Source organism: Labrus mixtus, chromosome 13 (genome assembly GCF_963584025.1).
Source record: "Labrus mixtus chromosome 13, fLabMix1.1, whole genome shotgun sequence".
Lineage (NCBI taxonomy): Eukaryota > Metazoa > Chordata > Actinopteri > Labriformes > Labridae > Labrus > Labrus mixtus.
The window spans coordinates 1,771,706-1,788,129 of NC_083624.1; the positions used below are offsets into that span (position 1 = coordinate 1,771,706).

The 16,424-nt window shown below is 41.7% G+C and overlaps 1 protein-coding gene across 1 annotated transcript in view; it reads right to left on the bottom strand.

Moving 5' to 3' along the window:
- The window catches only part of slc49a4 (solute carrier family 49 member 4), a 178,605-nt gene that overhangs the window by 30,418 nt on the left and 131,763 nt on the right, over positions 1-16,424 (bottom strand). The window contains exons 4-6 of the mRNA XM_061053113.1: positions 10,640-10,911; positions 9,783-9,912; positions 1,044-1,152 (exon numbers count right to left, since the gene is read on the bottom strand). Of these exons, the coding sequence (XP_060909096.1) occupies positions 1,044-1,152; positions 9,783-9,912; positions 10,640-10,911 (511 nt within the window). The remainder of the gene's footprint in view (positions 1-1,043; positions 1,153-9,782; positions 9,913-10,639; positions 10,912-16,424) is intronic.

Sequence of the window (16,424 nt, forward strand, 5' to 3'; positions counted from 1 at the left end):
GTCTTTTTTCTGGGTCAGGCTGAATATGATGCTTTCAAATCTTGAATCGGGATTGGTTCGTTTCCCCGCGTATGATAGGCAGGAGCTCTGAGTAGGTTCAATGAGTGGAAAAGAGAAAAAGGGGAGAAAATTGTTGCACAAAGATGACTCATCATTTTTGTCTTTGATATTCTTTGCAATATGACTAGATCGAGAGAAGGTGCTGTTGAACTCTAAAAGTGTTTTCACAAGAAGGTAGGAGCAATTTATTAAACCTTTGAAGAAAAGTTAAGCTGTCTCGAAGAATTTATTTTTACTGAGCTCACTTCTAATACTAGTACAGGAGTCTTGGGGTTAATTGTCCTTTAACACATCCAGTATCTCAGACCTGCTTTGAAATGCACGATCACCTGAACAATCACCGTCTACAGGTATTGAGACTTTCTATTTCAAGGTGCAAACAGAAAGAGAAACCTCGCTGGCCATTCATCCCATTGTTCATCACAGTGGGCTGCGGTCGTCAAAAGCTTTGCAAATCACTGGCTCAGTGGAGCTTTTGAAAATGGAAGAAAAAAATCTAACCTGGCAAATGGACTGACGAGCTCTTGCAGGAATACAAGATGAGCTTCTGTTCACTTTTGGTTGCAATCTATCCTACTCAAAGGTAACCGGGATGAATGGCTGGAGTGTTTGGCAGAATCAGTGCTGACCTTGTCAGGGGATCCCCCCCACCCCACCCCCACCAAAAAACAGAGACTGGTCAAAATAGTAGTGCTGACCAACAATTCTTTCTTTTTGATAAAATGCTGTTTGAATGAGTCCTCATAAGGAGTGTCTCTTAAGATTGGGGTTCCAGTGCCCCTAGGTGTACTGCAGAGGACCGCAGGGGTACTTGAGATTTTTTGAGGAAGTTCTTTGCATAATTGAAGACAAAAGCACACAAAGCTGTCTGCACAACGTTACCAAACTCAGTGTTGTTAGAGACCTTGGTTGACTAAAGTGCATCCTTATTCAAATCTAAAACATTATAGAGATTTCTAACTCGAGCGTCAGTGTTCCCCTACCTGGTTGACTTTAGCTGGCGTGAGCAACATGTCGAGGACTCCCGCCCAGCCGGACAGCACGCCCATGGGGACCGCATAGGCCAGCGCTAACATCAGGAACCGGTAGTTTCTAAAGGGGGACAGAAAAACACACGAGATTGAGGGTAGCAGAAATGAAAAAAAATAATAAACACACACACATTTTTTGTGCACCTATTCTTCCCAAAATATAAATAAAGATTAGTTATTCGTCCAGGTGTTTATTAACAGGAATACTGAAGAGGCAAAATATGTCTAGATGTGCCAAATAATAGGCTGGACTTAAAAGTCCTGTGAAACAGATCCTATGTTCCTATAAAGGTCTGTTCCTAAGCAGATCCTATCATTGTCAGGCCGGGCTTTTAAAAACATGCTGAGCTGAAGCCCTTCCTCTTCCAGTTAAAACTCACTCTGGGCAAAGATAAAACAACACAAGCTACACAATTCAATGTCTCCTTCCCCTTCTGTTCACCGGTCTTTGGAGGCCTGCCATCAGGTCCAGGTCTAGGTTACCAGCCCACTGTCTAGATGTCACTTTGTGTACACACTTGCATGCACACATATGCATATACAAACAGCTGACAGCAGAAGATGTAGGCTATCACTTGTGCAGAGCGTAGTGACAGAAAGATAAGCAGCTACCTGAGCACACTGTGCCAAGCTGGCAGGATAACACTGAGAGGAAACCCCCAAGGGCAACATGCACCCTGAACGTGACAGTCCATAGCTATAGGTATTATATGACCATGAGAAATAAAATGAAAAACCTTATTTCTTATGACGTGAGGGCTGAAAACTAGTACTGGCCTAACTGCAACTGGTATCACTTCCTCTGTCGGGATCAGGCGTAGTAAAAGTATTTACAAGGCTTGTTGAAGTCAAATCTGCACATCATTGATATTTTTGTGAAGTGAAAGGAAACAAAACCGCACCTTAAACACGGTTTTAGAAAGGCACAAGAGGTAGGGGTGATGATAAAAATGATTGAATGTATTTGGACAGGCACAGACAGATATCCTGCATGACAGAATGTGGTGACCAAGGAATGTGGTTGTTGTAATGAAAGGCACTCCGAGTGTTATCTGTTCATTGTTGTGATTTGTCCGGGCCTCTTTTGTAAAAGACATTTTTCATCCCAGTGGAGCGTCTCAGTAAAATAAAAAGTAGAAACAAAGAAAGTGATTTTTCTTTTAAAAGTTGGTTTGTATTTTCTAAAGATCTGATTAGGGAGTCCTTTGGTTATAATTACTTATTGGATTTGAAAGTGAACGCAGTGCAAAGAGCTTTCCTTCAATGTTCTGGTATTGTTCATAATCAGAAGGTCCGTGCAATAAATACATTTCATTTGGTTTTCTATGTTGGTTCCCTCCCTCTATCCTTAAACTAACACACTCCAGTCCTGACTGGTGAGGAGTGTGTTGGTTGTGTGTATATGTGTATTGGTGAATATTTTAATAATGTCACTATATAGTGATTGTATGGTTCTACTGTGATGTGTGTATTTGGTGTTTTCATTACGTTGCTGGATTGTTCTTGGTTGTGCTGTGATGTCATGTGTATTGTTGTGTAGTCACTTTGGAAATCATGTTGAGTTGACCCCAGGAAGAGTATCTGGAACAGACAAATTGTGGATCTTGGCCAGCTCTGACTGTCCTCTCCTGGAGGAATTTGTTCTTCTCCACTCTGGTTGCAGGTACAGGCTGCCCAGTGCCCGGGGCGAAGACCAACAGCTAAACTGTTTGTATATTTTTAGTGTAATTAAAGCTCTTAATCTTCTTTAAACCATGACTGCACTTTCCAGCAGCACTATAGCACTTTAAACGACATTTAACATTTTTATTTTCTTGGTTTTATTCCATCAGGTTGTGTTGCGCTGTTCTATGTATTTTTATTTGTTGTGTTTTAGTCCACTGCTGTAAATTGAATTTCTCTCTCAGGGACAATAAATGTCTGAACTGAACTGGGAGTAGCTGCTGCTTTGCAAAAGTTAACAAGAATCTAAATAAAAACAAATAAACAAACTCTTCATCTAGACTGAAACAGGTGGGTAGAGTCCATTAGAATCCAAAAGACATTCAATCTCTCTGCCTCAGTTTAAATGCAGTGTTCTAGTTTAAAGGCCCTGTTGGAACAAAAGTCATTGATTTGAATTTTAAAAACAGGGCCGGGGGTTTAAAGTTTTCATTTAAAAAAGAAAACAAGTCTGTTGCTGTGCTCCCTTTGATTTCCAGCAATGACTTTTTTTTAAAACATAAAAATACTCATTGATTTGACATTAAGACTGCGAAAGATTAGAAAAGAGTGAACAACGCATGTTGTAATTTTAAAGACTCTGAGGTGAAATTGTTGTTATTCATAGATTTTTCATTTTTCCAATCAAATTACACATTTTAAGACAGCAGGTGCTCACACTTCAGAAGCTAAAACTAAAACAAGCCTTGCATTGTTCCTTGACTAATCATTATTGATTATGAAAACTGTTGCTGGCTTACTTTCTGCCCATTGACGAGAGTAAAATTGTGCACATTTTTTCCAGATCTGGCCAAGCAAACTGATGGCTGCTTATCAAGTTATCAACTGAAATCAACCTTTACAAATGAGAGGTGAAAACAAGCAGCACCTCTCTGCTGTGATAAATGGCTTTAGGCTACAGATATTGTGCTGCAGGGTCTGATCCGAGCTGTCTGCTAACATCCCATCAGCTCACTGTGCGCTGAGAACAACGGGGAAGGAAAAGTCGACACTTCCATATGCCTCTTTATGTACGCACATCCAGTATACACACAGAGCTGACCTCTTTAGGCTACATGTCACTCCTCCAATCACATGCAACCCAATTACAATCACTGGGAACACCCACACTAATCACCTTCGCCCAATGAGGTGGCATGCGGATTTAAATCAGTGCCACCTCCTCGACCCTGACTGCATGATTAGAATTGCTGGGCGTCTGACAAATGAGGCGATGCTGGCAGAGCCGGCAGCGGATTCAAAGATTGTTTTTGTTTATGTGCGACGTTTAACTCCTGCATTTATTCTCCCACCTCTTTGTTCGTTTTAATGCAGACAGCATCCTGAGAGGCATCGTGCCGGGACGTCTGGATAACACTTTGGGCCTCCTGCTAAGCCTCAAAGTGCTTATAAAACACTTTGAGTTGAAAAGTATGCAGGGAACCAGAACCAAAATGGCGAAACCTGTACTGATGTGTTGTTGTTAAACACATGCACACCCTTTCCTTTTCCTTGTCTGCTGCATCAAACAATAAACTACTTTTATTCACACAATGCTTTGACTCCACAGAGAACCATAACACAGCCCGACTCCCCCTGCTGCAGGCCTGCGGTGACAATTTAACAATAGTTCACGATCCATCATAAATAACACGACATCTAAATAAAACTGTCAGTCCTGCAGTAAATACAGTATCATCAATCGAATAGGCCACTAAACAGAAACAGAACATCATAATTACAGCGGATACTTCTTATACTTTAATCTCAGTTGCCCTGCCTCACACCTACATTTTAAGTTTTTAAAGATCATAACTAGGGTTGCAACTTTCAATCATTTTTCTTAACAGATAGTTGAACATGTTAACAATCAATTGTGAATTTATAATTACTGAGCTACAAAACGCACCTCTTATGTTTATGTTATAGTCTTTTAATGGTAAGTCCAGCTGCAGATGACTCGCTCTGCTGACAGCTTCATTTTGACCTCACTTTTCTTGGTATCGCATCTTCCTTTAGTAGAAATTACAGCATTTTTGGTATTTGTAAAGGTGAAGGACGCTCCCTTATGGTATAACGTGTGACCGCCAGTAAAACTGTAAACAAAACAGTTTGTTTGTTAATACATAGTGGGTTAAATTTTTAACTGTGATTAATCGATTAATAATGAATCATTAAAATCACTCATCATAACCAACATAATCTTTTAAAAACTTCATGAAACTCCCTGAAAAAAACAACTCCCAGCTTTGCTCTAGCAATCAAAAGGAACATATTATGAGGGATCTTTCAGGTACTGATTTATACTTTGGTATACTTTGGTTTGTTCATTTTTTTGTCATCCTATGGCTATTGATCTCTAAGCTTGTAAGGGACTCGATATGATGCCATACCATATACTTTGTCCCTTTAGTGACACGTGTCTTTGACTTCAGTGATGCACACATAAAGCTGCCTCCATAGTAGAAGTCTATGTGTACACTGTTACTCTTGTAGGAGGTAAAATACCCAGAATGCACAACTTTTGCAAAAAATAAAGATCTTCAGTAAAGTGATTTGGCTTTCCATGTGCAGAGCTCCCTCCCACAAATGATGACCACATCACATTCCAAGAAGCAGTAAAAAAATAAGTTACATCTTGTATAACTGATCTTGTTCTAGGCAGTATGAAGCTACGTGGCCTTGGAAGTAGGAGTAGAGAGGTACAATCGTAAAAGCCCAGTGATGAAGCATCCTCTTTGCTTCCCCCCCCCCCCCCCCCCCCCCCCCCAAGTACCCTTTTCATTAACCTTGCCACAACAGCAGGAAATCAATATCCATGCACCTTTCTCCCTCAGCCGGAAGCTTATTTAGATAACCAAATGTAAGCAGGCAGACCCAAGCGAACGGGTGAAAGAGGTTACATTTTTTTCTGCCTTTCCTTTTCCTGTTGGTGATGAAATGTCTCCAAAGAAGTCTCAAAGCTGCCGGTGCCATCAGCTAAGTGCCATTTGTCCTTGGCAGACCCGGGCTAGGGATCAATGCATCAAGATGACAACTTTCTGAGCTAAAGTGAGTCGGCTGGAGGGAGGGAGGGATCATCAATACTCAGGCTTTGGGCTGTTTAGTATTTCCCTCGCACTGTGATCACAATACAATGATAACTTTGCACCACGTGCAGAGACGCCCAGGCTTCTAATTAGACTGCTGCTGTGGAGGCAGATGTGAACAGCTGGAAGCACTCATCAAGCAGAGGATCATTAACCAGTGCTCAGGCCCTGACAGGCTCAATGGATGAGCAGATCCATCAATGGAAAGGTATCAGACACACAAATCAGACAAATTGATGAGTCAGCTACCACCTGCTGCAGGAAAACTTCTACTGTAACAAGCTGCACTGGAGAGGTATCGCTCGAATAAAGCATCTCTGTATACTACTGACCACGAGTGGGAGTTGCAGAGTCACTCACGACAACATACGATATGTTAAGTAACGGTACGATATGATAAGGTACGATATGTTACGATACGCTACGATACGATTGGTGATATATGGCATTTGAAAATAACGTATTATGATACAGCGATTCTGCGTTAATTCATATGCAAGACAATCCTATAATGATATATCACAATATCTGATAAATGGAAGAATATGAAATGCAGGGAAATTTGTTTAGAGCGCCAAATTATTTTTTATAAAAAATATTGTTACGCAGCACCAGTTATTTGAACACAGCTCTATTAATATTTTGTTCTTATTGCACTAATCTATAATAATCCTGTCTTCATAAACAGTGGAAGTATAGCCCACATCTGACCAAATTACCCAACAAAAAGTTGTTTTCATCAATGTCAATATCAAGCGTTTATGCTCCTAGCCTGATGTAACCTTACAAAAGAACATTTGGAATTGGTTTGGTAAGTTATTTGCATTTGTAGATACACTAAAATGGTCCAATCAGTTCACTAACTTCACTTTACAAGCCTGTCTAGGCCTGTTGGCGAGTCTTTAAAGCGTAAAATAGTAGGGAACTCAGGCGCCAGATAGCCTAATGGTTATTTTGTGCACCCCCATGTGCTGAGGCTATAGTGCTATAGTGCTCAAGGGTGGAATCTACTGGATCAAAAAGTTGCACATTCTTCCTTTTAACAAACAATGTGCTTTAAACTAACACTGAGCTTAACAAGGTTTGACAGAGCAGCAGAATCGTTACATATTCTACACAATCCCTTTCACACTAAACCCAGCCTTTTGATCAACTTTAGGTCACAAAATATTTACTTGTGGCTCTTTTTCCTGTGTGTTTACAGTGTTCTGTCTACCTCCTGTTTCGGTACAAATAGTCTCAAGGATTTAAAAGTCACTTTTTCTGCCACGGTTCTGAGGCTTGGTGCTGCTGGACAGAGAAACAACATGCTGCCCAAACAGGTCACTGGAAGGCTGCCTATCACAAGTGGAACAGAAAACCCTCTCAGCTGGATGGCCTAGTTAAATTGGCTGGTTTATGTGCGTGTGTGTGTTTGTGTGTGTGTGTGTGTGTGTGTGTGTGTGTGTGTGTGTGTGTGTGTGTGTGTGTGGACATGTTCATCTCTCCAAAACTACCAGCCTTGTCCATGTCATGTATCTAAGGGGAGCTCTTACAGGGAGCTAAGCCTCTCCATGCTGGTCAGATGTCCTGCAGAAAGCATGGCACTGTAGTGAAGCTATTTCATTCTGCAGGAGGGGTGGGGGGAGGGGGGGGGGCAGAGAGAAGCCAACAAGGCCAGGCCAGATCTCTGACTGCTGTTTCTCCAGCCCGGCGATCCCTTGCCACATTCCTGCACACGCCAGGTGAAAGGGAACAGCAAACGGCTACAAAGCTGTGCTGCTCTCTGTAAGTGCCTGGAGGATAGATATTGCATTGGTTGAAAGTCTGACGGGTTGTATTGATGAGAGTACTGCATCCCTATAGAGAAGTGTGATTCCATCATCATCTCTAGATTCCCATCCTGCTCTCTTGTCCTCCGCCAAAGGAGACAAAAGTCGAAACACCAATTCAAGCATTCCAGTTCTGAGATTCAGGAACTTGTTCTAATAGGCCATTTCTCTTTCTAACACGGCTGCCCCAGAAAAGACAAGGATTCAAAACATCAGTAAAGAAGACCCTGAGGTGACTCACATTGTTTCAGTATAATATCGTCACTCTTTTTGTAGCTGCATCTATGCAGGAGAGATGGCATAAAAGGTGAAAGCTGAAAAACCTTAGAAAAACAAGTCTGAAAATGTGTTATTAACAAGGTTTTTTTTTATACCAGGAGACCAATTAACTCCACGGCTCTCCTCCTCTTCAAAACCAACAGACACAGTGATCAAAACAGATTTTAAAAAAACTATTGGCATCAATGCTGTTGGAAGAAACTTGCTCAATTTTTCATAACTCTTAAAATTGAAACTTATCTAATTTCAACAGACTGTTCATGTCAGAGACTTTGTTGAACTGGTGACGCAAACCATCACCACATTTACTGAATCTGTCCAAAAAGAATATAGAAAATATGATATAATATATTTATTAAGGCAGAATATTCTTGGGCTGCAGATCCCTTTGACATGCATGTCACTTTCCATTGGTTATCTTTCAGATAATATAACAGAAACTCTCAGATACGCTCTGATCATGTTTACTGTGGCTGCAAAAGAAGCAATCACTTGTAAATGTTTGGGAGCTAACCGACGGTACATAACGCGCTCATACTTAGCACTTAATGAGGAGGAAAGACCGACTTTTTGATCAATTGAATGTGCGAAATAACTTTGACAATGCAAGATGGTTAAAGAATTTGTGTTGGTGGCTTGCCCTGCTTGATCACCCTGTCTAAAATGCCTTCATTCTGCTGTTTGTCAAATATAGAGACTTGCCTAAGTATAGCTGTTCAAAGAAGTCCTACTAATGTTACATTTTGTTTGTTACCAGGAAGTTAAGAGGCCTGGCAACAATGTTGTTCTCATTTAAAAAAAACAGTGTTAAATGAAAATAACCAAAAAACACAAAAATAATCTTGTTTCACTTTTGATATCAGTGTTTCTCAAATGCGTTTTCCAGCTGCCTAAAGATGGTAGGATGATCAAGCAGAAGAGAAGTCACTAGATTATTTTCAGGTTCACCTTACAACCTGTCACACTCTGGCGATGTTCAGCAGGGCTGTCTCCAAATTTCCCGAAATTTTAAGGGGGAGTAGGCACGGCCCCATAGACAGAGGTTAAAGTTCTTCGACTTCGGCCGTTTATTGCATGTCTTCCCCCGCTCTCTCCTCCCATCATACCCTGTCTTTCTTTACCTGTCCTATCCAAAAAAGGCAAATATGGCCCAAAAATTAACTAAAAAAAAAAAAAGGAATCAATGGCTGATGTAAGAGTCAACAAGGGAATGAAAAGTGAGCTTCATGTTGACAAAGTTCTGAGTGAGGGCAGCCCTTCTCTCCAACAACATGGTCAGGTGTGTCAGGAGACTACACTGACCCTGACGGTACGGATGCAGAGGTGGGTTTTTAGTAGTTTAGTAGTAATTAAACTGGAGGGAAAGCTGGAGTTTCTTTGATAAGTCTCCAGGCAGATGGTGAGTGACAGGCAGACTCCTTCATTTCGATTCTACATCGTTCTCCAACGCAGGACCGTGTCACTCTAACTTTCTAAGACAAGTAGCGTGGGATGCATGAGTAAACAGGAAACCAAACAAGCCCTAATGGATCTGTAGACACAACGCACGCTGATTGATCTGCAGAAATATGCTCCTGACTGTTCTCATAGAGTCTGATGTCGGAAAAACATAACAGCACCTGAAACTAATTTCAAAATCATTACCAAAGTCTGACGTGCTTTCAACGTCTACAATAGAGACGATTCAAGGACACATCGAGTCAGGCATACAGATCTATGTCTCTGTAATATGTGTCTGGTCTTTCAGATGACTTTGTTGGTGTGTGTGTGTGTGTGCATGTCATAATCTGTGTGTGTGTGTTTGGTGTTACCTGAAAAGTCTGTACATGCTGTTCCTGTAGTTGAGTCTCTGGCTTGCAGCGGCCACACTGGGAGGTATCGGTGGGCGCGACGGGAAATAGAGCACAACTGTTGCATACACCAAGGCTATTGCAGCCAACTCTGGAGAGGCACAGGGACACAACCAGAAGAAACATGGTTGTGTTTTTCAGATAAGACAGTGAGAAGAATTTGACATTTCAAGAAGGTTGCTAAGACATTTTTAAAGTCGGCTGAAACCATCCTCTGATTGCATACGATGGCCTGCTAGACGAGTCCATAGATTTATTGCATTTTCACTCTTCACTAAATGATGCTATCAGGTCTCAGCTTATCTTTCTTGGAGTCATTCTGCAGTATGGTTAATCTAAATATTCCCAGTTCTCTCCCTTTCAATACATTGCATGCAAATGAATCAAGCAGCAGCTTCCTGGTGGAGTTAAGTGACTTAAACATTGGTCATAAATGTGTACAGTAAGCTTGTTGCTGGTATGACACTTTTTACTCCCAATGACCTTCAAAACTTAAAGAACACAAACGGTGCCTGCCTTGTTTGTTTGTTTGAAAATGTTTTAGGTAAAACAAAAGCTGTAGCCTGAATATATCCCAGCATGCTTGTTTCTCTTTTCAGTGTTGCTTTTAATTTTCTGAATCAGTTAAGCATAACAGTCTCAATCTATTTTTCAGAGGGTGGTTATGACGATAATAATTTCATTTTTTTAAACTAAACTCCTGAAGCCCTTCTGCCTGATTGGATTTGTGTCCCTTGGTGGAGCTGACATGACGTTGAAATGATGTGCTATCGATCCGGCATGCCCCTCAGGAGGTTTCTCACACTTTCTGTTCGTACCTGTATACATAACCAGCTGGATCCGGGACCGGATGGTGCTGTCTGGAAGTGGCTCCTCTAGTATGGTTCCCGAGTCCGTTTCATTGGGGGACGGCACGATCAGAGGTCCGATCACGAAGGAAGCGGCGCCTCCGAGGTGAGCGAAGAGCGAGGCCACGGCGGTCGCAGTGGCTCTCTGGTCGGGGGCGAACCACGTGGTGGAGAGGAAGGGGCCGGCGCTCATTATGGTAGGGCCCGCTAAACCGTTCATAAACTGACCTCCATGAATGAACCTGGGACAGAAACAAGAGGAGGAGAAAGCTTAAAGTCTTTTTACAAAACGACGACAAATAAAGAACCACAAACCACCTTGTGAGAGGGAGGTGTGACCGTAGAGATCTGTCCTGCACTTGTGGATGTTTGAACAGCATCATAATGTTGTGATGAGCCGAGGAGACTGTCCCTTAAACACACTCATGTAAATTAAAAACCAATCAGCTTGTAGACAGCTTCTTCATTTTATCATCATGAAAAAAATATGTCTGTCTGCCGTTCATCGTATTTTACAGAAAACTTTCTTAATAAAAAAAAAACTCCCTTCTGAATCCAGAATAAAACCCAAAAAAAAACGTTTTATCCCTCCCCTTAATTGGCTCTAATTCATCCAAGGAGTAAGTGATAGTTGGCTTCATCTGATCTGACTGCATCAAAATAGTGTGAAAGCATGAACATCAAACACAAGTCTCTGAACAACTGGTCAAATGTGAACATGCTGAGTGAGAAAGCAATCCTTGACTACATGAAAATGTGTTGGCGATAAATTCAGGCTTTCACAATGTGTTTCTTGGGAATGCTCAAATCGCGATAAAATGGCGATTCATTGCCCAGCTCTAGTTTCCGCCTCAAGCTATAAGCCTAATGAGCGGCAGACAGGTATTAGAGTTGATATGGCTACAAGTCAAACAGCTCGACGTGGCAAATCCAAACTTTTTCTCTCTTATAGTTTATTTACTGAAACATGCATCTGCAATGGCCTTGGAAAATGACTCACTGCATTAATGATATGTGTTTCAATATGATGCTTAGTCATATGTGAGTTTCAGCACCTGTTGCACCTACATGGCACAGAAATCAAGTCTGGAGGACTGAGGCACCTTTAAAGGTTCATCCAATGACATCATCATAACTGAATGGCAAAATTTACAGGAGATATTTTTCAAGACTAGGAGTTTCACTTGTGTGGAAACTTAGTAATCCCATATTTTGTCTGCCTCTTGTTCAAAATAAATGGAATAGGATCTGTGGCAGACATTACGACTATTTCATTCCATATTTTGACGATGATCTTCACGTTTCACCAATTACTCTTGAAGTCCACTAAATGTTAAAACAGCCAAAAATCTAACAATTTCAAAGACCCCGAAGTGTTCAAATAGCTTCTATTGCCCACCCATCAATACTAAACATTAAGACTCTTCTCACTCACATACAGTCATAAAGGAGAATACCAGCAGCAACATCCTGACATTTAAGAAGTTTAAACCAGGGCATGTTTTTTCTTGATTCATGAATGAAAAGATTTATTGGTGACTCTTTGAATATCAAATATAACTGCAGCTTTTAATTATTAAATACCATATCAGTCTATTGGGACCTGACGTTATCATGTGTTATAAATACCAGATGTAATAATGTCAGGCTTACGGATAAAAACGCTGTAATTATCAAACATCCTGCCTCATAGAGAGTCCAAGTTTCTGCAGCGTTGTACTCGTACACATGTACTCTGAGACATCCCCAGATGACACAAAACCCCTCACCACCTTACAGAACTGTCTGACAGGAAACCACCAGAGACCTGCACGGCTGATTGTCTGTGAGCTCGGGGAAGACAACGTTCAGATGGAGGAAAAGGCACAGAGAGAGAGAGAGAGAGAGAGGGGAATGATAAGGACAGGAGAGAGGAGCAGGAGGGTTAATTCTGAGTTCATCCTATTCACGATGATTCAGTATATTTGTGTTCAGAGCGAAAATCTGACAGACGGCGGATTCTTATTCGTGAAGTGAGGGCAGGCTGGGTTAATCCTGTGAACTTGAGTACTTTTGAGTTTCTATTAAAACCAATTTGGATGACATACACCGCCAATAAGAAGCAAAATAAACATGAGAATAATAAATTTTTAGAAGGTAATTCTGGTTTACTCTCTGTTATTGGGAGACATGCTTCTCATACATATAGGATGGAAATACACACATACACAAACAGGACCTGTGGACATGCATTCGAGAAGAGTCCCGACACCCAGTCTTAGATTTTAAAAACAGAAAGGAGCTGCGTCCTCAGACTTACAGTGAGCATATACGACTCTGTTCCCCTCTTCGGTACACTTACTCCCCTCTCTGCCCTCTAACTCTTTTTTAACTTTGCTGTCTGTTGCCTCTGGGGTTCACAGTTTACATGTCGGCGCAGAATAGAAAGTGCAGCGGTCAGTGACAGATTGATCGGAGAATAACTTGTTCGCTCTATATCTCCCTCCCACATCTAACACTGGCTAACATCCCAGCCTACACAGCAGCACCTCCTAAAATACTCTGTGCCTCTTGCGTTGCAGTCATCCCACTCCTTCTTCCTTTAAATCTGTCTCAGGCTTTATCGCTCAATTAAGTGCAAAACTTTCCAGCAAGTGCAGAGCGATGCACTTCTACACAGGCGGACGTGGGGATGTTAACGAACCAGTTTCCTATTTTCAACATATTTTGGATTCAATATTAAGATTTAGCCCAGGAAAAAAAAAAAGATTATTTGACTAGCTGGAGGCACACATGTCCTCATTCATATCCAAACCTGTCTGTCATTTTCATTTTATATTTTGCTATTTATTCCTGAATAAATGACAGTGAGTGACAGCATTACGGCACAAGTTCACACAGCAACCGTGTTGGTACTGTTTGATACAATGGCTGAGGCTAAGAGACGGAAGAGGACGAGGCTTGAAGCTAAGAAGAGGAAAAGAGAATGTGACCGAGCATGAAGCCGGACTAGAGTAAATAGAAGACTGATTTTTACATGTTGGCTTCACGGGACAGCAGTTAGGAGCTTAATGCATTTAACAGAATGTTATAAACGTGACAGATTATAAATGCATGGCTGCAAACTGGTGACACTCCAGCAAGAAGGTTTTATGATCAGTCTCACCGCTAATGGGAAAACCACAATCTAACAGCAGAGTGTGCATCCCCGCAGATATTATTCATAAGAGATTGTGACGTAATGTTAGGCCAGTGGTTCTAAACGGGTGGGTCGGGACACGAAAGTGGGTCGCAGAGCAGCTTTATGTGGGTCGTGAATGTGTGTCTGGAAAAGAAAATTGTGTCAAAAGTCTATGAAGCCTTTTTAAACATTTAAACAACAACAGTTTGTTTTGTTCCGTTTCCTTGCTCTGTCACATGTTCTCTACCGTCTGATGTCCAAACAGCACCATTTTTCATCAAATAAATCAGATAGGTTGAAAAATATCAGAGATACGGGTCATGATTGTTCATGAAGGAGTTGGTGGTGGGTCCTGAGGCTCCACCAGTTGAAAACCACTGCGTTAGGCTGTATCTTTTATCGTCACTGCTGTCATTGCTGTCTCATGTTTAGCAGCTTTACCGGGTGCAGAAAGTGATCTAACACAAGTGATGTTGCATAAATAAATCCATCTTAAAAAAGGTAAAAAGTTGTGTCTTTCCTTGTTGATCTTCAAGTTAAAGCTGAGACAAAAGAAGCCGGCACTGAGGTGAAATCTTTCCAGTGTGTCGGGTCCTGCGGGGTTGACAGGACCCCATTCTGCCGCCACACAAAGACCGGGCCGATTCTGTCTCGATAATGACACCACAGCAATCGCCACGGCAAATAAGAAAGCCCGCTGCAGGACACCACAATGTGTTCTCATGGCCAATCAGACGGTGTCTAAAAAGAGAGTCTGAGATCTGACTGATAGACACTTTATAAGAAATATGTTTGTAAGTCAAAGCTGTATCTGATTTTTTAGATATGAACACATTTCATGTTTGGCTTTTTCTTTTTGAACGAAACAAAACATGCCAACAAAACAGGCAGTATAATTTACCTGAATAAATAACAACGTGTGATAGAAGACAAAATCGAAGCAAGCTTTCAGTTCTTCAGAGCTTTTTGAACTTTGTGATGCAAAGTTTTGGTCACAACTCTAAATCTATCAAGAGTTTTGTCTATAAGCTCTCAGGATGGATGTGAGCGTGAAAATTGCCTTTGATGTGAAAGGTGATGAGGACGGATGGAGACCAACATGAGGATGAGGGAGGAGCCGGGTGCCGGAGGAGCAGAGCAAAGGGAAGGGAGCAGCTTTTTTTCAGCCCAATGATTGCGTTAATCAGTATCGATGAAACCTGTCAGACTGAATCTGATGGAGACTGAGACAAAAGAAGCCGGCACTGAGGTGAAATCCTTCCAGTGTGTCGGGTCCTGCGGGGCTGACAGGACCCAATTCTGCCGTCACACAAAGACCGGGCCGATTCTGTCTGGAAAATGACACCACGGCAATCGCCACGGCAAATAAGACAGCTTCCTGCGGGAGAATGTGTTCTGACGGCCATTCAGACGGTGTCTAAAAAGAGAGTCTGAGATCTGACTGATAGACACTTACTAATCAAACAGATGGTCTTTGTTTGAAAGCAAGAGGGAGACAGAGAAAAGAGCAAAGGCGCGAAAACACAAGAGAACAAGTAGGGCATGAATTTGATGTCTTTGATTTGAGAGCAGACCTCATCACAGCGAGGGCTAATCAGAGACCAACTGACGCAAAGCCGCTGTTGCTCTCCTCATGTGAACTTAAGGAAAACAAACACTCTTACAGGGTTGTCATGACACCAAAAAAGTTCACTTTGATACGATCACAGTAAAAACCAAACGATATCAATATCGGTTCCAGTACCACAGTAACAAAAATAGAAGTCCTAGGCAAAGAATATTTGGTAATTTCTTATATTCGTGAAACTCAGTTAGTGTAAGAAAGATCTTTGATAGAGCCATTCCTTTCCACCTGTGATGCAAAATACTATTTAACATGTTTCTAATATGTCCCTAGTCTGTCTACAAACACACCAATTATGAGAAAAGTCCATCCTCTCCGTTCTTTTGCTTGCTCTACTTTTCAGAAAATGTGTGCTCAAACAGGCCGTTTGGAGATTTTCCCTTCATGACATCACAAAGGGCAGTAGCCCCTCCCCCAGGTGGGTGACACTCCCACAGCTAGGTGTTTGTTCTGCCCTCTGAGTCTGCCTTCTCACTGTAAACAATAGGGCATGGAGCGAGAAAGCTTGAGCCACCCAAGCCCTTCCAGAGAGGGGGCGTGGTCAGACACAGCTCATTTACATTTAAAGGTACAGACACAGAAACAGCCTGTTCTGAGCAGGGCTGAAATAGAGGGGTTTATAGGCATGATCAAATACAGGATCAGTCAGAGGATTGGATATAGAACAAGAAACTTCACAGACATGTTTTGAGGAGCTCTGAGACTTATTTAAACCGATTGAAAAGGAGGATAATGTGTGACCTTTACAGCGTCTGTACTTTAAGGTACTAAGAGAATGTTACATTTTAATACAGGACGTATCCAAAAAACAACCTTCCCAACTTCTGTTTTTAAAACGTGACGGTTCCTGATGATGAAAGGAGAGGAACTTCCACCGCTCTAAAGTTCAGCGATGCCTTTGATTTCGTAAAAAGGGAGCTTCAAAACTCAAAGGAGGCGGTTTACTTCCACAAGAGAATATAGCAAAAAGT